A 22,709-nucleotide genomic window follows, 5' to 3' on the forward strand; every position below is an offset into this window, starting at 1 on the left:
AGGCAGGACTGGCCTAGGGGTATTTTAAAGGGGTTTTAAATTAAATTTTTAGTAGAAGCGGCCAAATTTAAATATTTATTTTTAATCTTTTTAAATTTTGTATTGTATTACTGTTTTAAACTGGCTGTAAGCCGCCCTGAGTCCTCCGGGAGAAGGGCGGGGTATAAATTTAATAAAATCTAAAATCTAAAATCTAAATGAGCCGAGGGTTGGACTAGAAGACCTCCAAAGTCCCTTCCAACTCTTGTTAGTCTGTAATTCTGTAAAACATCCTCTATCGACCGGATTTCTCCCATCAACAAGCTTCTGCACTGCTCCAGATGTTAATATTCTACCTATTTTCCTGCTTTGCTGACGATGAACCATTAACCCTGACATTTAGAGGAAATAAGCACTCAGCGCTTGCAGCTCGCCCTAATGGAAATCGTCCATCAAAATCACAAGGATAGAAAACCACGCTTATAAAATATTAGGTATTGAGTAAACTACATCCGCCCAACAGGAAGAAAAGAGTCGTCAACAAGTACAGGGACTCTTCAACTTACAACAGTTCACTTAGTGACCGTTTGAAGTTACAACGGCCCTGAAAAAAATGACTTATGACCATTTTTCACACTTATGACCATTGCAGCATCCCCATGGCCACGGGATCAAAATTCAGGGTCTTGGCAACTGACTTGTATTTATGACGGTCACAGTCTCCCAGGGTCATGTGATCCCCTTTTGTGACCTTCTGGCAAGCAAAGCCAATGGGAGAAGCCGGATTCACTTAACCGGGTGACCAATTTATCAGCTGCAGTGATTCGCTTAACAACTGTGGCAAGAAAGGACGTAAAGTGGGACAAAATTCACTTAGCAATAGAAATTTGAGGCTCAGTTATTTAGTAAAGGACTAACTGTACTAAAGTATCTGAAATGACAAATCCTTATATTTTTATGCCACGGTAACCATTAATTCAGCATTCATAAAATTTCAAAACACTCTTTTTTTAAGTGGCCTATTGATCTGAGTTGATGGTTGGTTTTCACTTCTGTTATTCTGAATGGTTCAATGAGTTGGAAGGTTCATTTCTACACTGGTTCTTTGACTTTCTTTTAATTAATTCCCCAGAATCAATTAATTGCGGTAGAATAACAATTGAGGAAATGATTAAATAATGAAGGATAAAGCGTTCAGTTGACTGGTATGGATTTTATCCCTAGAATCTCTGAAGGAGGCAGCTGTCTTTACTGGGGGGAAAAAAACACTCCTCTTAAAATGAAATTTTAAATGGTTTATGTGTCTCCCAAATCCCATCACCTTTGGGGAGAGGTGTGTCCTTAAGGAACTAAATGACATGCAGCACAAATGGTCAGCTTCAAATTATCATATTTTAGACACATTATATGAAAATCTATTTCTCTGGAGAAGACTCTGATGCTGGGAATGATGTAAGGGAATAGAACATCAGAAGAACAGAGTTGGAAGGGACCTTGGAGGTCTTCTAGTCTAACCCCCGGCTCAAGCAGGAGACCCTATACTTACCGTACTATTCCAGACAAATGGCTGTCCAATCTCTTCTTAAAAGCCTCCAGTGATGGAGCACCCATAACTTCTGGAAGCAAACCATTCCACTGGTCAATTGTTCTCACTATTAGGAAAGTTCTAGGTTGCTTCTCTCGTTGATGAACCCAAAGGTGGTTTTTCAAGAGGCAACTGGACTTTCTTTGTTTTTCCTTGAAGATGTTTTGCTTCTCATCCAAGAAGCTTCTTCAGTTCTCTTCTCCCTAGACATCTCTCCTTGATAAACTTCCACCCATTACTGTCTGCAGGTGCTTTGGAGAAGAGAAGAAGAGGATGACCAGCAGCAACTTGGAAGGAGGCACCATTAGAAGACTTGAAGAACAAGGCTGGAGACAGATGGTCATGGAGAAAATCTACTGTGAGATTATTAAGAGTTGACATCGACTTGATGCTTTGGTTCAACCAACCAGTGAATCAATGTGAAAATTCATCTCATGCGAGGAGTCCATGATGTTTGGAAGGGTGGAAGGAAAGAGAAGAATAGGATGACCAGAAACAAGGTGGATGGACACACTAGTGGGCTCTGCACCTGTTACTTCTTGTCCTGTCTTCAGGTGCTTTGGAGAAGAGAAGAAGAGGAGGAAGGTCAGCAGCAAGGAGATGTGGGTACCATTAGAAGACTTCAAGGACCAGGTTGGTAGTATTGCATGAAGTCCATGATGTTTGGAAGGGTGGAAGGAAAGAGAAGAAGAGGATGGGGATGGGGGCACCATTAGGAGATTTGAAGGACCAGGTTGGAGAAAGATAGTCCTGCAGAAAATCCATATTTGCTAAGAGTTGACATCAACTTTATGCTTCAATTCAACCAACCAATGAATCAATGCAAAAACTCATCTTGCTTGAGAAGTCCATGATGTTTGGAATGAGGGAAGGAAAGAGAAGAAAAGGACGACTGGGCAGCAAGGTGGATGGACACAGTAGTGATCTCTGTATCCTTTAAACCTCCACCCATTACTTCTTGTCCTGTCCTCGGTTGTTTTGGAGAACAGAAGAAGAGAAGAAGAGGATGACTAGCAGCAAGGAGATGTGGGTACCATTAGAAGACTTGAAGGACCAGGTTGGTGACAGTCCATGAAGTCCATGATGTTTGGAAGAGGGGAAGGAAAGAGAAGAAGAGGATGACCGACAACAAAGTGGACGAACAAGTTGGTGAACTTTGCACCCTTTCAAGACCTGAAGAACCAGGTTGTGAAGAGATGCTCCTGGAGAATATCTACGTATGGGGTTGCTAAGAGTCAATACTGACCTGATGGAACATAAATCAATCAAATAAGGAACCAACTCTCAAAGTTATTCTGAAACAGAGCTGCAAAATCATTGATGGGGATGTTCTCGATCTACAGCTGTGGCCACCAGCATGGAAGAAGAAGAAGCAGGGGTTGATTCTGATACTTGATAAACTACTGGAAAGCTCCTTTTAGAAGCATCTGAAGATAGAGGAGCAGTCAAAAAAGTCAACATGGTGGCTTTATCAGGACCTTTTTAAAAATATCTCCTCCTGCTGATACTTTGGGCTCTTTTACATGGATCATGAACATTGTACAATCTCTTGGTCATCATATATGGCCTTCCCAACTAGCAAACCCCAAGGATATCAAAGTTCAGGTAGTCCTCGACTTACGACCACAGCTGAGCCCAAAATTTCTGTTGCTAAGAGAAACGGTTCTTGAGTTTTGCCCCATTTCACGACTTTTCTTGCCAGAGTTGTTAAATGAATCACTGCATCTGTAATCTCAAACGGTCACTAAATGAATGGTTGTAAGTCAAGGACTACCTGTATTCCCTAAGGCCACTGTCAACCAAAGAAGAAAGAAAGGAAGATTATGTTTATTTGGGGAGAGAAGTCTTAATTTTCCCTTTTTTTCAAATGCGGCTCTTTCAACAAAAACTGCTTTTCACCCCCAAATTCTGTCATTTGGGGGAAGTTAAAAAGGAAGAATCTTCCTTCCCATGCACATTGGGAAAGACATGCACAGTAAATCAACAATGTAAGGCATGATTGATGCTTGCAATTGCTGTTGATTTTATTTATGGACTAAAGGAAACATAATTTTCTTTTCTTTCTTTCTCTCTGAGCATGATTGTTCTCTTGCAGACGTTTCAGGACCCAACTAGGTAATATCATCCGGGCTAGAAAGGAATAAGATTTTCTCTCTCCTCTCTCTTCTAGCAAAGATGACATTATCTAGTTGGGTCATGAAACGTCTGCAGGAAAAGAAATCAAGTTCAGAGAACATCAAGGATCTCACAGTCCTCCTCCTCCTCCTCCTCCTCCTCCTCCTCCTCCTCTCTGCAATCCCCACTCCCTTCTAGCCCTAATGAAATTACTTAGTTGGGTCATGAAACGTCTGCAAAGAAAACAATCAAGCTCAGAGAGCACCAAGGACCCCACAGTTCAACCCTCAGCTACAAATATTCTCTTTTTTTTTTCCTGGGGGTGGTTTGAATATTTCACTGTATACTTACAAGTAGATACTGGATTCATTGCCCCCAATGTCTGGTGACTGGAGCTTCTGAACCAAGATGATGATGATGCCAACGAAAAGCAAAAAATTGATCTTGGAAGAGGGGAAAAAAAAGAAATGGATCAGCCAATGACGAAGAAATCTGTGTCTTCCAATTAAAAAAAGCAAAGAATTTACAGTCCAGCAGACTCAATTTTTTTTTGCAGCCCACTGTTTGATAGCTAATGAAATAAAACATAAGAATATCTGCAGCACCTTCAATATTGCAAAACAATCATTCCAGGTCACTCTCAACTTACATCAACCATTTAGTGAGGGTTCAACATTACAAAGGCACTGAAAAAAAAGGACTTCACATTTATAACCATTGCAGCTTCCCCATCCAAATTCAGACAGTTGACAACTGACTCATATAATGGCGGTTGCAGTGTCCTGGGGGTCATACGATCCTCTTTTGTGACCTTCTGATTAGCAAATCAATCGGGAAGCCAGATTCACTTAACAAATTTGTTACTAATTTAATAATCACAGTAATTCACTCATCAATTGTGGCAAGAAAAGTTGCAAAATGGAACAAAATTCACTTAATAACCGACTCGCTTAGCCACAGAAATTTTGGACTCAATCGTGATCATAAGTTGAGGACTACCTGTATTTCCTAAGCTATGAAAAAAGTGACTTACAACTTATCTCCACAGTTGATGAGTTCCCCATTTATCCCCTCGTCCAAATCAACATCTTCATCAATGATTTGGACGAGGGGATAGATGGGGAACTCATCAAATTTGCTGACGACACCAAGCTGGCAGGAATAGCCAACACTCCAGAAGACAGGCTCAAAATCCAGAAGGATCTTGACAGACTTGAACTTGGGCCCTTTCTAACAAAATGAAATTCAGTAGTGAGACAATTAAGGTTTTACATTTAGGCAAGAAAAACCAAATGCACAGATATAGCATAGGTGGTACCTGGCTCAACAGTAGCAACTGTGAGAGGGACAATCACTTAAATATGAGCCAGCCGTGTGCTGCAGTTGCCAAAAAAGCCAACACAGAGCTAGGCTGCATTAACAGAGGGATAGAATCAAGATCACGTGAAGTATTAATACCACTTTACAAGGCCTTGGTAAGGCCACACTTGGAATACTGCATCCAGTTTTGGTCACCATGATGTAAAAAAGATGTTGAGATTCTAGAAAGAGTACAGAGAAGAGCAACAAAGATGATTAGGGGACTGGAGGTTAAAGCATATAAGGAACGGCTGCTGGAATTGGGTATGTCTAGTTTAACGAAGAGAAGGACGAGGGGGGACATGATAGCAGTGTTCCAATATCTCAGGGGCTGCCCCAAAGAAGAGGGAGTCAAGCTATTTTCAAAAGCACCTGGAGGCAGGACAAGAAGCAACGGGTGGAAACTAATCAAGGAGAGAAGCAATCTGGAACTAAGGAGAAACTTCCTGACAATTATAACAATTAACCAGTGGAACAACCTGCCTCCAGAAGTAGTGAATGGTCCAACACTGGAAGTTTTTAAGAAGAAACTGGACAGCCGTTTGTCCGAAATGGTATAGGGTTTCCTGCCTGAGCAGGGGGTTGGGCTTGATGACCTCCAAGGTCCCTTCCAACTATTATTATTATTATTATTATTATTATTATTATTAGTAGTAGTAGTAGTAGTAGTAGTAGTAGTAGTAGTAGTAGTAGTAGTTACGACCGTTGCAGCATCCCCATGGTCATGTGATCAAAATTCAGACGCTTGGCAGCTTTCATATTTATGACGGTTGCAGTGTCCCAAGGTCATGTGATCCCCTTTTGCGACCTTCTGACAAGCAAAGCCACTGGGGAAGCCAGATTCACTTAACAACTGTGGCAAGAAAGGTCGTACAATGGGACTAAAGTCACTTAACAACTGTCTTGCTTAACAATAGAAATTTGGGCTTTCTTTGATAATCTACCATCCGTTGCTTCTTGTCCTGCCTTCAGGCGCTTTGGAGAATAGCTTGACTTTGGGGCAGTCCCTGAGATATTGGAAGACTGCTATTATGACCCCCCTTGTCCTTCTCTTCGTTAAACTAGACATACCCAATTCCAGCAACTGTTCATCATACTATTTAGCCTCCAGTCCCCTAATCATCTTCGTTGCTCTTCTCTGCACTTTTTCTAGAATCTCAACATCTTTTTTATATCGTGGTGACCAAAACAGAATCCTCCATTGTTTTCATATTGGTATCTGGATATAGATTTGATGTCAGTTACATGAAGGTTTACCAATCATGTGTAAAATTACAGTGGTACCCCCCAGTGATTTGCAATGCTTGGTTCCAAAGTTGCAGATATGGAAGAAAGAATCATAGAGTTGAAAGGGATCTCAGAGGTCTCCTAATCCAACCTGCTGCTCAAGGCTGGAGAACGTATATAATTCTAGATGAATGGTTGTCCAGTCTATTTTTGAAAACCTCCAATGTCGAAGCACCCACAACATCTGGAGGCAAGCTGTTCCATTGTTTAATTGTTCTAACTATTGGGAAATTTCTCCTTAGTTCTAGGTTGCTTCTCTCTTTGGTGAGTTTCCATCTGTTGCTTCTTGTCCTGCCTTCAGGCGCTTTGGAGAATAGCTTGACTCCCTCTTCTTTGGGGCAGCCCCTCAAAAATTGGAAGACTGCTATCATGTCACCCCTACTCCTTCTCTTCATTAAACTGGACATTCCTGGTTCCCACAACCATTCATTGTATGTTTTAGCCTCCAGACATCATCTTTGTTGCTTTTCTCTGCACTCTTTCTAGGGTCTCAACCTCTTTTTTGGATTGTGGTGACCAAAACTGGATGCAATATTCCAGTGATGGCGAACCTTTTAGATACCGAGTGCCCAAACTGCAACCCAAAACCCACTTATGCATTGTCGAGTGCCAGGTGGGTGTGGCCCATTGGGTGGGTGTGACCCATTGGGTGGGCGTGCCTGCGGTGGTAACGGCAGACTGGGTGGGACTAAAAAGTTCATTCAATCAATTCCAACTTTGCAAGATCTTTTTTTTTCCCCGCAAGAAGTTGAAATTGACTGATTGAACTTTTTTTTTTTTTTGCACACGGCGGCGGAGACCTAAAGCGAAAAGGTTTTATAAAACCCAGCTGAAGGCCTAGGACTGGGGCGATGTCGCGCGTGCCCACAGGCACCCGTGCCATAGGTTCGCCACCACTGCAATATTCCAAGTGTGGCCTTATCAGTGTGTATAAAGTCACACCATAGATTTTAACCTTACGTAAGTGTGGATTCACGTTGAGCTGTGGCCAATGGCTGGACCATCCTCACATCCTAAATGGACTTACCATTATGGACGCCACAACTGGACCTTTGATCACCCACCATAAAGCCGTGTTGTCGTTCATGTCCCAACATCTGATGGGAAAAGAAGAAAGACAGTCAAGAGGACTTAGGAATAAAATTAAAATTGCCCACCCAGAATGAATACAGGCAGTCCTTGATTTACAGCCATTCATTTAGTGACCGTTCAAAGTTACAATGGCTCTGAAAAAAGTGACCTATGAGCAGTCCTCACCCTTATGACTGTTGCAGCATCCCAAATGATCAAAATTTGGGTGCTTGGCAACCAGTGTGTATTTATGATTGCAGCATCCTGGAGTCATTTGACCATTTGTATCCTCCCCAGCTGGCTTTCCACAAGCAAAGTCAATGATGGAAGCCGGATTTGCTTAACGGCCATATGATTCACTTAGCAATGATGGCAAAAAAGATCATAAAATCGGGCACGACTCACTTAACAACTGCCTTGCTTAGCAATGGAAATTCTGGATCAGTTATAAGCTGGGGACTACCTGTACATCTTAAAGGAAACCTAACCTTTATTCTTTGAAGACTCACCTGATTCTTGGATACAGTATTAACTAAATTCTAATTCTTTTAATACAGGTAGTCCTCAACAGTTCATTTAGTGACCGTTCAAAGTGATTTATGACAATTTTTCACACTTGTGACCGTTGCGTCATCCCATGGTCACGTGATCAAAATTCAGATGCTTGGCAATTGACTCATACTTATGACGGTTGCAGCGTCCTAGGGTCACATGATCCCCTTTTGTGATCTTCTGGCGGGCAAAGTCAGTGGGGAAGCCGGATTCACTTAACAACCATGGTACTAATTTACCAACTGCAGTGATTCACTTAACAACTGTGGCAAGAAAAGTCGTAAAATGGGACAAAACTCACTTAACAAATGTCTCACTTAGCAACAGAAATCTTGGGCTCAGTTGTGGTCGTAAGTTGAGAATTATCTGTATTAATTAAAACTCAGCCAGTTCAAAGTACAAATTTTAGGGATTCCTGTCCTTCTCATATCCTTACGCATCTGCTTCCTAGCTTCTTAAATCATGTAGAAAATGCAAAATAAACACTCAGCACCGGTATCCAGATTATTCATTACAGGTTGTCCCCAATTTACGACTGGTCGCTTAGTGAGTGTTCCAAGTTATGTCCTCCCTAGAGCTATCTACGAGCTTGTTTCAAAGTTACAACGCCCAGCCCCCATGGTCACATGATTGCATTTTGAGTAGTTAGCGACCAGCCCAAATTTATGGCTATTTGCAATCATGTGACCTCCATTTATGACATATTTTTGGGGGAGAAACCAGTGTTTAATTCCAATTTCCAGGAAAAAAAACCTGCCCATTAGATACAATGGTTTCACTTAAAGACCACACGGTTCCTTTAATGACCATTAAAAAAAAGGTGACCCTTTTTAACAACCGAGGCCTGCCGCAACTTACACCCATAATTCCAGACCCAACTACAGTCATAGGTCAAGGGCTACCTGTATTCTATCTCTCTTTCTCTTACACAAACACAAACACAAATAGACAGACAGACAAAGACACCGTATCAACACCACAATGGAGAGATTAACAAAGTCACAATCATTTGATTAACCAAAATTGATGGCAGTTGTGCAATCTTGTGCAGTCTGAAGGACAGTGCACAAAACTTTACCAGTTTTGTACCCGCTGTGATGCCAAGGAAGAGGTGTGCCATGCCACCTACCCAATGTCATCGAAGTGAAGCCGAAGGACAGCCCAGACTGTGACACAAATGGTTGGAGTTCCTGGAGGGGAGAAAAAGAAAAGTGACGGTGCGTGGGACAAGTAGATGTTTCCCAGTCAAAAATGGAATTTAGGTTGGCCTTCACTGGCCTAATAACCATCATTGTTGTTGTTATTATTTACACACAGTCAACCAGGTAGGTTTGACTGGATCTGCTACTTCAGAGTAGGGGATCCTTCCCAAGGATCTAGAATAGCTACAGATAATGTGATGGCTAGCACAGGCAGTCCTCGACTTTTAACAACTGCCTTGCTTAGCTATGGAAATCCTGGGGTCCCAGTTGTGGACATAAATTGAGGACTACCTGTAATGAGTCTGCAATCCCTACTCACTTCTAGAACTGATAATATAACTTAGTTGGGTCATGAAACATTTGCTCAGGACACACCAAGGACTCCACAATCCTCCTCCTCCTCCTCCTCCTCCTCCTCCTCCTCCTCCTCCTCCTCCTCCTCCCCATAAACCTCATTTCCTCATAGCACTGATGTTCTTACTTAGTTGGGTTAGGAAACATCTGCAAGAAATCACCAAGTTCAGAGAGCACCAAGGACTCCACAGTTCTTCTTCTTATCTTCCATTCTTTCTTCTTCTTCTTCTTCTTCTTCTTCTTCTTCTTCTTCTTCTTCTTCTTCTTCTTCTTCTTCTTCTTCTTCTTCTTCTTCTTCTTCTTCTTCTTCTTCTTCTTCTTCTTCTTCTTCTTCTTCTTCTTCTTCTTCTTCTTCTCCTTCTCCTTCTTCTCCTCCTCCTCCTCTTCCTCCTCCTCCTCTTCCTCCTCCTCCTCTTCCTCCTCCTCCTCCTCCTCCTCCTCCTCCTCCTTTCCTGCAAACCCCACTCCTTTCTAGCACTGATGATGTTCCCTAATTGGGTTATGAAACATCTGCAAGGAAACCACCAAGCTCAGAGAGCACCAAAGACTCTACAATTCAACCCTGAGCTAAAATGTCCTCTTCTGAAGAAAGCACTTACCCCAGCCAATGATAGTGTACCAGTAGAAATATCTCCTCTCTGGAAAGAAGGTTTCCACAAGTAACGTAAAGAGGTACAGCCCCTCAATGAACAGCCAGAAATAGTTGGACATCACACAGTAATGGAAGAAGACCATCACCGCCTTGCATTCCACCTATGGAGGACAACCACCACCATTTTAGGCCACTTTAGCTTTTCCTTCAGATGAATAATTGCCATCTCCATCTGCTAGACCAGGGATCTCCATGGCTGGTTGAGGAGTTCTGGGAGTTCACGTCTTAAAGTTGCCAAATTTGGAGACCCCTGTGCTAGATTATCCCTTCTACCATTCCTTGTCAGAAGCTGTGCAAAATACTCACGATGAAACTATCAAGCAATCAAACAGTTGGTAGATTGGGAAGTGGCTCTATCTATCTATCTATCTATCTATCTATCTATCTATCTATCTATCTATCTATCTATCTATCTATCTATCTATCTATCTATCTATCTATCTATCATCTCTCTCTCTATTATCTATCTATCTATCTATCTATCTATCTATCTAACATCTCTCTCTATTATCTATCTATCTATCTATCTATCTATCTATCTATCTATCTATCTATCTATCTGTTATCTATTAGCTCTCTCTATATATATCTACTTACATCTCTCTCTCTATCATCTATCATCTGTCATCTATCTATCTATCTGTCTGTCTGTCTGTCTGTCTGTCTGTCTGTCCGTCTGTCTGTCTGTCTATCTATCTATGTTATCTATTAGCTCTCTCTATATATATCTACTTACATCTCTCTCTCTCTATCATCTATCATCTGTCATCTATCTATCTGTCTGTCTGTCTGTCTGTCTGTCTGTCTATTTATCTATCATCTCTCTCTTATCTATTAGCTCGCTCTCTCGGTCTCTCTATCTATCTACTTACATTTCTCTCTATCTGTCTGTCTGTCTGTCTGTCTGTCTGTCTATCTATCTATCTATCTATCTATCTATCTATCTATCTATCTATCTATCTATCTATCTATCTATCTATCTATCTATCTATCTATCTATCTTAAATTTAGTAGCTGGAATAGTAAAGTTTAGAATGGGCCAGAACTCACATTTGTAGTTGATTGGTTGCTGGCCCCTGCATGAAGCAATCTACGCTATGATTGGTTGCTGGGTGTAAAGGGGGAGTTTCCCTTTTTCCCTGCTTTTTTTCTTCTGTGTGTTCTTCTTCTGTTAATTTTACCTCATGATATCCCTGTGTACCTGACTATCTTGTCTGCTGTGAATATAAATGTTAAATATATTTATTTATATAAAACTACAAGTTTGTGTCAGCGTTTCCGACTTTATTTGGACAGCTGCTATGCAATCCCTTCACACAAAACATAGCTTTGTGAGAGGGCCACAGTTTTCCACAGAGAACGGTCCAGCATGGCTGCCGCAACCATATTTACTAAATCGTTCCAACAGAGTTGACAAAAATTGAACATAAAATTCTCTAGTGGACTCGGCCTCTCGGCATGATTTACCGTCGAGATAAGACAGTGGTTGCTGTCTTGTTCGGCATACAGGACCCCGTCTTTAATGAAGACCGAAATGGCGCGCAGAATGAACGAAACAAAAAGATTCATATGAATAAAATTCCGGGTGCAATGCAGTTTCCTAATAGGAAAGAAAAAGAAAAAGAAAAGGGATTTTAAGAAATGGGGAAGAAAGATCGTGTCATGTTTACAAAGCATTCTCTTGTCTATTGTCTTCCTATGTCTATGGGTGGACCACAATTGAGCCCAAAATTACTGTTGTTAAGCGAGATAGTTGTTAAGATAGTTGGGAGCGTTGCCCCAATGGATGACCTTTCTTGCCAGAGTTGTTAAGTTAGTAACACGGTTGTTAAGTGAATCTGGCTTCCCCAGTGACTTTGCTTGCCAGAAGGTCACAAAAGGGGGTCACAGCAATGGTCATAAATATGTATCACTTGCTAAATGTCCAGATTTTCATCAGGTGCCTGTAGGGATGCTGCAATGGTTGTTAAGTGTGAAAAATGACCATGTCATTTTTTTTTAGTACTGTTGTAACTTCGAAAGGTCACTAGTAAGTTGAGGGCTATCTGTACTTATTTGGCCTACGTCCTGTCAGATAATTGTTTTAAATCTAGATTGCCCTTGATCATTTATTTATGATACATAGTCATAAGTATCAAATGTGTGAACATATAAAACACACCTTCCTCCTCCTGTTTTCCCCATAGCAACAACACAACACTGTGAAGTGGGTTGGGCTCAGAAAGAGGGACTGGACCAGAGTCAACCAGCTGGCTTTCATGGTTAAGGTGGGACTAGAATTCACTGTCTCCTGATGATACACCTCAAGTAGACAGCTGGCCTCCATACCTAAGGTGGAACTAGAACTCACTGTCTCGTGGTGATTGGCTCAATATCACCCAGCTGGCTTTCATGTCTAAGACAGAACTAGAATTCACTAACTCCTGGTGATTGGCCCAAAGTCACCCAGTCAGCTTTCATGCCTAAAGTAGAACTAGAACTCCCTGTCTCCTGGTGATTGGCCCAAAGTCACCCAGCTGGCTTTCATGGCTAAGGCAGCACTAGAATTCATCATCTCCTGATGATAGGCCCCAAATACCTCATCTAGTTTTCATACCTAAGATGGAACTAGAATTCCCTGTCTCCTGATGATCAGCCCAAAGTCACTAGCTGGCTTTCATTGCTAAGGCAGGACTAGAACTCACTGTCTCCTGATTTCTAGCCTGGTGCCTTAACTACTAGACCCAAATTGGCTGCCACAACATGCCAGACCAATCAGATCAACTTTGTGACAACTCACCTGAAACGGCACAAGATCACCATGGCGGTGGTGAGCGAAACAAGGGATGTACTGTAGCCGACTGTATACAAAGCCTTGACAGACAGGTAGTAGTAAGCCTGTGGAATCAAAGAGCAAAGTTGGAGTTACTTTGAGGAAAGATTAAAAGCTCAATGATTTGGTTTCCACTTTCTTTGTCTAAGAGTCCAAATTCACTCCTTTCACATGTATACAGGTAGTCCTCGACTTATGACCATTCATACGGCAGCCCAGGATCAACCTGATCCCTGAAGGCAACCCACATTCTGCATCAGACTGCAATGGGATGAGCCTGGATAGCATGGCTGCCTTGTTTAATGACAGCAATAATTTAAGGACAGTAATTCCGGATTCAGTTTGTGGTTGTAAATCGAGGACTACCTGTATATCTGATCTACAACCCCAAATGAAGCAGTTTGTACAAAGCACTGCATTCTGATGAAAGATTCCGGTCAAAGGATACAGTTAGTCCTCGACTTACGACCGCAATTTAGGCCAACACTGCTAACCCTTAACATTTGTTAAGTGAGTTTTGCTCCATTTTATGACTTTTCTTGCCATAGGTGTGAAGTGAACCACTGCCACTGTTCAGTTACTCACACTGTTGTTAAGTGAATCTGGTTTCCCCATTGACTTTGCTTGTCAGAAGGTTACAAAAGGGGATCACGTGACCCTGGGACACTGCACATGAACAAGTGCTCATTTAATGACCGTTTGAAAATGTAAGGGCACTGAAAAAAAGAGACTTAAAACCGTTTTACAGACTCATGATTGTCGTAGCATCCCCATGGTCACGTGATCAAAATTTGCATGGCAACTGACTCATATTTATGGCAGTCGTAATATCCTGGGCTTGTGTGATCCTCTTTTGTGACCTTCTGACAAGCAAAGTTACTAACTTAATAGTTGCAGTGATTTATTTAACAACTATGGGAAGAAAAGTTGAAAAGCGGGGCAAAAGTCACTTAACAGCTGTCTCACATAGCAGCAGAAATTTTGGGCTCAATTCACTGGTTGGATTCAGCCAGTTCGCACCAGTTCGGCAGAACCAGTAGCTAATTTTTTGTTGCCCAGGCCCAGAATGGAATTCCGGAAGCAGCATCCATACAGAGAACTGGTTGGTCACCTATTTGAATCCCACCACTGGCTCAATTGTGATCGTAAATCGAGGACTACCTGTAACTCAAAAACTCATTTGAATTAAGAAAATGCACACCTCCTGAATATTCAATTAGGCATTAACTAAATCATGTTAAGAATACTATGGGATGACATTATTATGTAGAACATATACAGATAATAATAATAATAATAATAATAATAATAATAATAATAATAATAATAATAATAATAATAATAATAATAACAACAACAACAACAACAACAACAACAACAACAACAATAAAGTTGGAAGGTACCTTGGAGGTCATCTAGTCCAACCCCTTGCACAGGCAGGAAACCCTATACAATTTCGGACAATTGGCTGTCCAGTCTCTTTTTAAAAACTTCCAGTGTTGGAGCACCCACAACTACTGGTGGCAAGCAGTTCCACTGTTTATAATTATTCTGTCAGGAAGTTTCTCCTTAGTTCTAGGTTGCTTCTCTCCTTGCTTAGTTTCCACCCGTTGCTTCTTGTCCTGCCTTCAGGTGCCTTGGAGAATAGCTTGACTCCCTCTTCTTTGGGGCAGCCCCTGAGATACTGGAACACTGCTATCATGTCCCCCCTCGTCCTTCTCTTCATTAAACGAGACATACCCAATTCCACAAGATAATCCACAGGTTACAACCCTTTGTTTAGTGACCGTATCAAAGTTACAATGGCACTGAAAAAAGTGACTTGTGACCATTTTTCACACTTACAATCTCTGAAGCCTCCTCAGGGTCACGGGATCAAAATTCGCTTGGCAACTGACCCATATTTATGACGGTTGCAGTGTCCTGGAGTTATGTAATCACCTTTTGTAACTTTCTGACCAGCAGGAAACCAGAATCGCTTAACGACATGTGACTATTTTAACAGTTGCGGTGATTCACATAAGAACTATAGCGAGAAAGGTCATAAAATGGGGTAATAACTGCCATGTCTCTTAATAAAAGAAATTTTGGGTTCAATTGTGGCTGTACTTAGGCATATATAGGTATTAATCTAGTTTACTGGCTCGGGTCCTATTTGGATAGGAGAGGTCAATTTTTTTGCTGTGATTTACAAGTGACACCCATGCCTCCAAATTGACATATTCTCATTGCCAGATTACCTGGCCGTTCCCTGACATGGTGTCGTTCTCATCAAATCCGCAGGCATCGTAATAATGTGGGAATGGTTCAGTCCAGCCTTCCAGGGTGCAGTTCCTGCTGACCAACTTAAAATCTACCGATCCATCTGTTGGGAAAAAGGATAAAATGCAACATTTTTAGAAAAAGAAGCATTAGAGCAGGGATCTCCAAGTTCGGCGACTTTAAGCATGGCTGGCTGGGGAATTCTGGGAGTTGAAGTTCACCCATCAAAGTCACCAAGCTTGGAGACTCCTGTTTTAGAGAAAGAGATAAAAGGATTTCAAGAGAAAACAGGCATTTTAATTTTTTGCTTGGCTTGGCTCTGGTGGCCTACACTGCAAGGCTGTTTGCAAGGTCCCATAGATGGATTTGACTTCAGTCGGATCGCTTGGTCAATGCTGGGGATAAAGTTGATTCAACTTTTTGATTACGTGATCAAGATTTGGGGGACTGGCAACTTGTAGCATCCTGGGGTCATGTGATTGCTATTACCATTTCCCAGTTGGCTTCAGACAAGCAAACTCAATGAGGGAAGCAGGATTCGCTTAGCGACCACAGATCATAAATTTGGATACGACTCACTTAACAACCACAGCGCTTAGCAAAGGATGTTCTAGTTTGAATTGCAGTCATATGTCAAGGACTATGCAAAACATGCCAAGTAACAGTTTGAGAAGCAAACAGTTTGGTCTAGTGATTAAATCACCAAGCTAGAAACTGGGAGCTGGTGAGTTCTAGTCCTGCCTCAGGCATGAAAACCCAACTGGATGACTTTGGGCCAGTCCTTCTCTCTCAGCCCACCTCACAAGGTTGTTGTTGTGGAAAAAATAGGGGGAGAAAGATGTATTGGGCACTTTCACTGCCTTGAGCGACTTACGGGCAGGATTAAAGAATCTAATAAATAAAATGAAATTCAGTATATAAAATTGGGCACGGCTCAGTTCACAATCACACAGCTTAGCAGTGGATGCTCTCAACTGTGGTTGTAAATCAAGGATTATCTGTACCATGCAAAGTTAACCGTTCGAAAAGCAGACCCTCAACATTAGAAATAATCAGGAAAGCAATATCTAAACTCCAGATAAAAATTCTTCTTTTCACCTCTGCTAAATCTTAGCAGGGCCAGGATGGAGTAAACCAGTGATGGCGAACCTATGGCACGGGTGCCAGAGGCAGCACTCAGAGCCCTCTCTGTGGGCACGCGCGCCGTCGCCCCAGTCCTAGGCCTTCAGATGGGTTTTATAAACCTTTTTGCTTTAGGCCTCTGCCACCATGTGCAAAAAAAAAAAAAGATTCAATCAGTCAATTTCAACTTCTCACGGGAAAAAAAAAAGATCTTGCAAAGTTGGAATTGATTGATTGAACTTTTTAGTCCCATCCAGTCTGCCGTTACCACGGCAGCCACGTCCACCCAATGGGCCACGCCCACCCAATGGGCCACGCCCACCCAGCACTTGACGATGTATAAGTGGGTTTTGGGTTGCAGTTTGGGCACTCAGTCTCTAAAAGGTTCGCCATCACTGGAGTAAACCGTCTCCATTTCTTACCTTGAAGCTGCTCCGGATTCTCAAACGTTTCAAACTCTCCTACAAAAAAAAGAGAAGATAGATGTTGTGATCTGCTTTAGGACTGCTAGTCCTCAACTTACAAGTTCATTTAGTGACCATTCAAAGTTAGAACGATGCTGAAAAAAGTGAGTGATGACCATTATGACTGTTGCAGCGTTCCCATGTATGGTTCTTTCTCCTATCTAAATGGACAATAGAAGTAAACCTTACCTGGCTGTGCATACGCCATGCTATTCACATCCCAGCCTGGTCAACGCAGAAAAAGAAAAGAAGATTAAAGATTAAGGTGGCTAACCCTTACAACAAAAATATATATTCTTTCATTATTATATCCGCACTTTTCATTTTTGCATGAAATGAAACTTTCATACTTATTATATCTTTCTAAATTCCCCCTTTCTACAGTATTCAGGGCCTTAGTCGCATACAATCAGAAGTACATGCATTTGATGGTCTTCCGTCTTCTATAAATGTACACTAGTAATCCTCGACTTACACCAATTCATTTAGCAAATGTTCAAAGTTACAGCAGCATTGAAAAAAAGTGACTTATGACCGGTCCTCAAACTTACAACCGTCTTAGCTTAACCGCCATCACAAGGTTGAAACTGGGATGCTTGGCAACTGGAGTGTATTTATCATAGTTGCAGCATCCTGAGATCACATGATTTCCATTTGCAACTTGCCCAGCTGGCTTCTGTCAAGCAACGTCAAGGGGGGGGAGTTGGATTTGCTTAACGACCATGTGCTTCACTTAACAACCACAGTGAAAAATGGTCATAAGTCACTTTTTTTCAGTGCCGTTGTAACTTTGAACGGTCACTAAATGAACTTGTAGTGTTTATCAGCCATCCTACAGAAAGACAACTTCACGTCACTCCTTATTTGATCTTATTCACAAGTGTTAAAACAGGTCCGGAGAATCACTAGGACAATGGGAAGGCTAGAATTTAAATCCTCTAAAGAGATTGAAGGAGCTGTGTCTATTCAGCCTTGAAGAAAGAAGTCTGGAGAGGATTGTAAGGCTCTTTATATATTGAAAAGGATAATACAGGCACAAAAGGTCAAGGTGTGTTTGCCCTGATTCCAGAAATAATGCTAGCTATGAATTACAGCTGGTCTATACAGAACATGGAATGGAACGGAATGGAACAGAATAGGAATAGAATAGAAAATAGAAATAAGAACAGAATAGAAAAATAGGAATAGACTAGACTAGACTAGACTAGACTAGGATAGGATAGGATAGGATAGGATAGGATAGGATAGGATAGGATAGGATAGGATAGGATAGGGAGGAGAAGAGAGGAGAGGAGAGAATATAGAAATAAGAACAGAACAGAATAGAATATAGGATAGAATAGAATATAGAATAGGATAGGGTAGAAGAGAAGAGAAGAGAAGAGAAGAGAAGAGAAGAGAAGAGAAGAGAAGAGAAGAGAAGAGAAGAGAAGAGAACAAAGTAGAATAGAATAAGGAAAACAGAACAGAACAGAACAAAATAGGATTGTAAAGGACCTTGGAGGTCTTCTACTCTAACCTGTTTTCACATATGGCTTATGGTCATTTCAGAGGGATCCATTAAACAGGATACCAGGAAGAAGATATTTTATCTCTTTATGCTGAGTTGAAGGGCACCATAAAAGAATTTAAGGAAATTCTCAGTTGAGCAGTTAAAAAACCGCTCAGCTGGCTTGTAATGCTTCCTTTTGCCACTAGATGGCCATCTAGATTCTTCCCAAATTTTGACCATCTCTGCAGAACAAACATACCCAAATATAACCGAGGTTTATTTGAAATTCTAAATTCCCCCCCAAAATACTCAGATCCCCCAATTCTGCTATTTCTTCCTGGAAATGGACTCAGATTGAAATTCAGCTTCTTCTCCAATCCCTAGTTAATTTTTACAGCCCCAATTTTCTGAGCTTAATCCCTCCATCCGCGACTTTCCCCAACTCCCAAGCATTTTGGAGAGGCAATAAATACTCTGGAACCCTATAAATAAACTCACCAATAAAAGACACCTATAAACTGTTGAAAAGTTTTACGAAAGTTTCTGAAAAAGATGTTTCTCCTTGCTCGACGTTGCCAAAGAGTTCTCCCCCTGCAGCCCTCCAGAAAGTTTGCAAAGTTCTTATCCAGCATTGGAATGATGGAAAGCATAGGTAGTCCTCGACTTATAACCATTCATTTAGTGACTGTTTAAAGTTATAATAGTCCTGCTGCATCTCCATTTCGTCTTCTTTTTTATGTCTTTTCTCTCTCTGCAATACACAGGTAACCCTTTAGTCCACGACTCATTTAGTGACCGTTCAAAGTTACAACAACACTGGAAAAGTAGACTTATGACCATTTTTTTGCACATACGACCGTTGCAGCATTCCCACGGTCATGTGATCAAATTCCAAACGCTTGGCCACTGAGTCGTATTTATGTCAGTTGCAGTATCCCCAGGTCATGTGATCATCTTTTGCGTCCTTCTCACAGTAAATTCAATAGGGAAGCTGGATTCACTTAACAACCGTGTACCTAATTTAACAACTGGGGTGGTTCACTTAACAACTGTGGCAAGAAAGACAGAGCAAAAATCACTTAACAAGTGGCTTCTTAGCACCAAATATTTTGGGCTCAGTTGTGGCCATAAGTCAAGGACTACCTGTACAGGCATTCCTCTACTTACAACATTTGTTTAGCAACTATTCAGAGTTATGAAGATAATGAAACAAAAATGACTTATGACTGGTCCTCACATTGACAGCAATCAGAGCATCCTTACAGTTATGCAGTCAAAATTTGGGTACTTGTCAACCAGCATGTATTTACCAGGATGGTAGGGATCTGGGGTCAGTTATGGTTGCCTTCTGGCCTACACCTCTGGGATCTCTTGGTGGCCTCCCATCCAAATACAGGTAGTCCTTGACCTAGGACCACAACTGAGCCCAAAATTTCTATTGCTAAGTGGCTTTCTGTTGACCCAGGAGCTTGGCAATGGTCATAAATAAGAACCAGTTGCCAACCCTACGAATTTTGATCACATGAGCATGGGGATGCTGCAGTGGTTGTAAATGTGAAAAACGATCATAAGTCACCTTTTTCAGCGTTGTTGCAACTTTGGTCACTAAATGAACTGTTGTAACTCAAGGACTATCTATACCGAACAGTTCTGAATTTGCGTTCCTTTTTTGAGGTCAATCGGAGTCAAGAGATCTGCATTATAAATAACTTAAGGCTTCCCTTTCCTCCTCCTATGTGTCTTGGCCTGCTGTAATCCCAATTTTCCTTTTGCAGTTCAGAAAAATGGAATCCGGGGTTCAACAGCCTTACCATAATCTAAGTTCACCACGGTGAAGAGAGCCGGGCATTTGACAAAGACAACTTCACCCACCAAAGCTGGTTTCCAGCAAGTGATGTTATCCCACATCCCGGCGCAACCTGTAGAAAGGAAAAACAACACAGAAAACAGATGGCAGAGAAAGAGCTGGTGGTTCATTGCAACTGCCTTGGGAAGATTGTCTGTTTGTGTTTTCTTTTTAATTTATTTATGGCAATAGAGTAGAGTAGAGTAGAGTAGAGTAGAATAGAATAGAACAAAACAGAATAGAATAGAATAGAATAGAATAGAATAGAGTACAGTAGAAATAAGAATAGAATAGAATAGAAATAAGAACAGAACAGAATAGAATAGAATAGAATAGAATAGAATAGAATAGAATAGAATAGAATAGAATAGAATAGAATAATAAAGTTGAAAGGGATCTTGGAGGTCTTCTAGTCCAACTTCCTGCTCAGGCAGAAAACCCTACACCATTTCAGACAAATGGTTGTCCAGTCTCTTCTTAAAAACTTCCAGTGTTGGAGCATTCACCGCTTCTGGAGCAGTTGTTCCAATTGTTCTAACTGTCAGGAAATATCTCCTTAGTTCTAAGGTTGCTTCTCTCTTTGATGAGTTTCCACCCGTTGCTTCTTGTCCTGCCTTCAGGGGCTTTGGAGAATAGCTTGACTCCCTCTTCTTTGTGGCAGCCCCTGAGATACTGGAACACGGCTATCCTGTCCCCCCTCGTCCTTCTCTTCATTAAACTAGACATACCCAATTCCAGCAACTGTTCCTTATATGTTTTAGCCCCCAGTCCCCTAATCATCTTTGTTGCTCTTCTCTGTACTCTTTCTAGTGTCTCAACATCTTTTTTACATCGTGGTGACCAAAATTGGATGCCGTATTCCAAGTGTGGCCTTACCAAGGCCTTGTAAAGTGGTATTAACACTTCACGGGGTCTTGATTTTATCCCTCTGTTAATACAGCCTAGCACTGTGTTGGCTTTTTTGTCATCTGCAGCACACGGCTGGCTCCTATTTAAATGATTGTCCACTTGGACTCCAAGATCCCTCTCACAGTTACTACTATTGAGCAAGGAACCCCCTATACTATAGCTGCACATTTGGTTTTTCTTGCCTAAATGTAGAACCTTACTTTTCTCACCATTGAATTTCTTTTTGTTAGATAGCACCCAGTGTTCAAGTCTGTCCAGATCCTCCTGTATCTTGAGCCTGTCTTCTGGAGTATCTTTATTACTTTGTCATTGCTATTTTTTATTTTCTATATTATTATTATTCTATTTATTATTTATTTTCTAATTCTATTTTATTACCTATTTATTAATTCATTATTTTTCATTTATTTATTATTTTGTTTTTTTATTTTATTCATTTTTTATTTTCTATTTCATTGTTTATTTGTTTTTTATTTCATTATGTTTTATTTTATTTTATATTTCATTGGATCACATGATTAAAACTCAAGACACCTGGCAACTGACTTATATTTACGATGGTTGCAGTGTTGGAAATTGAGGACTATCTGTGTATAAAACTTAAGTCTAATGGCACTTGAGAATTTCACGGACACCTTGGCAATTGTACACATGTGATTTGTTTATTGTGGTTTTTCTGGGATGTTTTTTTTAAAAAATCTACATTCTGGAATTTTCTGCCCGTTTCTAACCAGATCGATTCCCACTTAGCTTTGGAACAATGTGCTGTGTCGCATGTTAAGTTAAACAAAATCCAATTTTGTTGCTGGCTCACGCTCCTGTTTCAACTGCCACACTAGCAAATCACACACAAAAAAAACAGACATAGCCCTAAAACTATTAAAAAATAAATTTAAATTTTAGAGAGACCCCTTTTCATAAAGCATTCGGGTAGGGCAAAAGTACAGCAGTTTAAGAGAACCCAGGTTGCACTCTCTAAAAATATGAACAAGGGCAAGAGGAAAAAAAAAAAGCAAAATGGTTTTGATTAAAATTAATAAAATGAAATTTTGGTGACGTTTTCCCCATGGATTTAATTACGTCCCCTTTCTGCCCCATCCAAAATTTATAATTTCCATAGCAACTTTGGGAGATGTTTTGATGGCCAAAACGGGATTATGTAATGACTGCACCCCTGCATTGCAGCAATCATAAAATGTATGAATGGAGAACAGATCACATTGTCTAAGTAGCTTGTTTTCTCCAACGGAGAGTTTTAAAATGAAAAAAATCAGCTCTCTTGTTCCGTCTTCCCCAGGTGGGAACCAGATGTAGGGCTTGTAGTCTTACAATTCTATGCCATTAAATTTATGTTTGTTTATTGCATTATTAGATTTTTTTTTTTTATCCTGACTTTATCAACGATCTGGACGAGGGGATAGATGGGGAACTCATCAAATTTGCAGATGACACCAAGCTGGCAGGAATAGCCAACACTCCAGAAGACAGGCTTAGGATACAGGAGGATCTGGACAGACTTGAACACTGGGCGCTATCTAACAAAATGAAATTCAATGGTGAAAAAAGCAAGGTTCTACATTTAGGCAAGAAAAACCAAATGCACAAGTACAGCATAGGTGGCACCTTGCTCAATAGTAGTAACTGTG

The 22,709-nt window shown here is 41.0% G+C and overlaps 1 protein-coding gene across 1 annotated transcript in view; it reads right to left on the reverse strand.

Moving 5' to 3' along the window:
- The window catches only part of ADCYAP1R1 (ADCYAP receptor type I), a 42,351-nt gene that overhangs the window by 11,727 nt on the left and 7,915 nt on the right, over positions 1–22,709 (reverse strand). Inside the window, exons 2-11 of the mRNA XM_029283429.1 lie at positions 20,120–20,227; positions 17,006–17,041; positions 16,775–16,813; positions 15,209–15,333; positions 12,936–13,033; positions 11,624–11,756; positions 10,104–10,257; positions 9,078–9,138; positions 7,353–7,422; positions 4,031–4,122 (exon numbers count right to left, since the gene is read on the reverse strand). Of these exons, the coding sequence (XP_029139262.1) occupies positions 4,031–4,122; positions 7,353–7,422; positions 9,078–9,138; positions 10,104–10,257; positions 11,624–11,756; positions 12,936–13,033; positions 15,209–15,333; positions 16,775–16,813; positions 17,006–17,041; positions 20,120–20,227 (916 nt within the window). The remainder of the gene's footprint in view (positions 1–4,030; positions 4,123–7,352; positions 7,423–9,077; positions 9,139–10,103; positions 10,258–11,623; positions 11,757–12,935; positions 13,034–15,208; positions 15,334–16,774; positions 16,814–17,005; positions 17,042–20,119; positions 20,228–22,709) is intronic.

This window comes from Protobothrops mucrosquamatus, unplaced genomic scaffold, assembly GCF_001527695.2.
Source record: "Protobothrops mucrosquamatus isolate PMUCROS unplaced genomic scaffold, P.Mucros_1.0 scaffold81, whole genome shotgun sequence".
Taxonomy (NCBI): Eukaryota; Metazoa; Chordata; class Lepidosauria; order Squamata; family Viperidae; genus Protobothrops; species Protobothrops mucrosquamatus.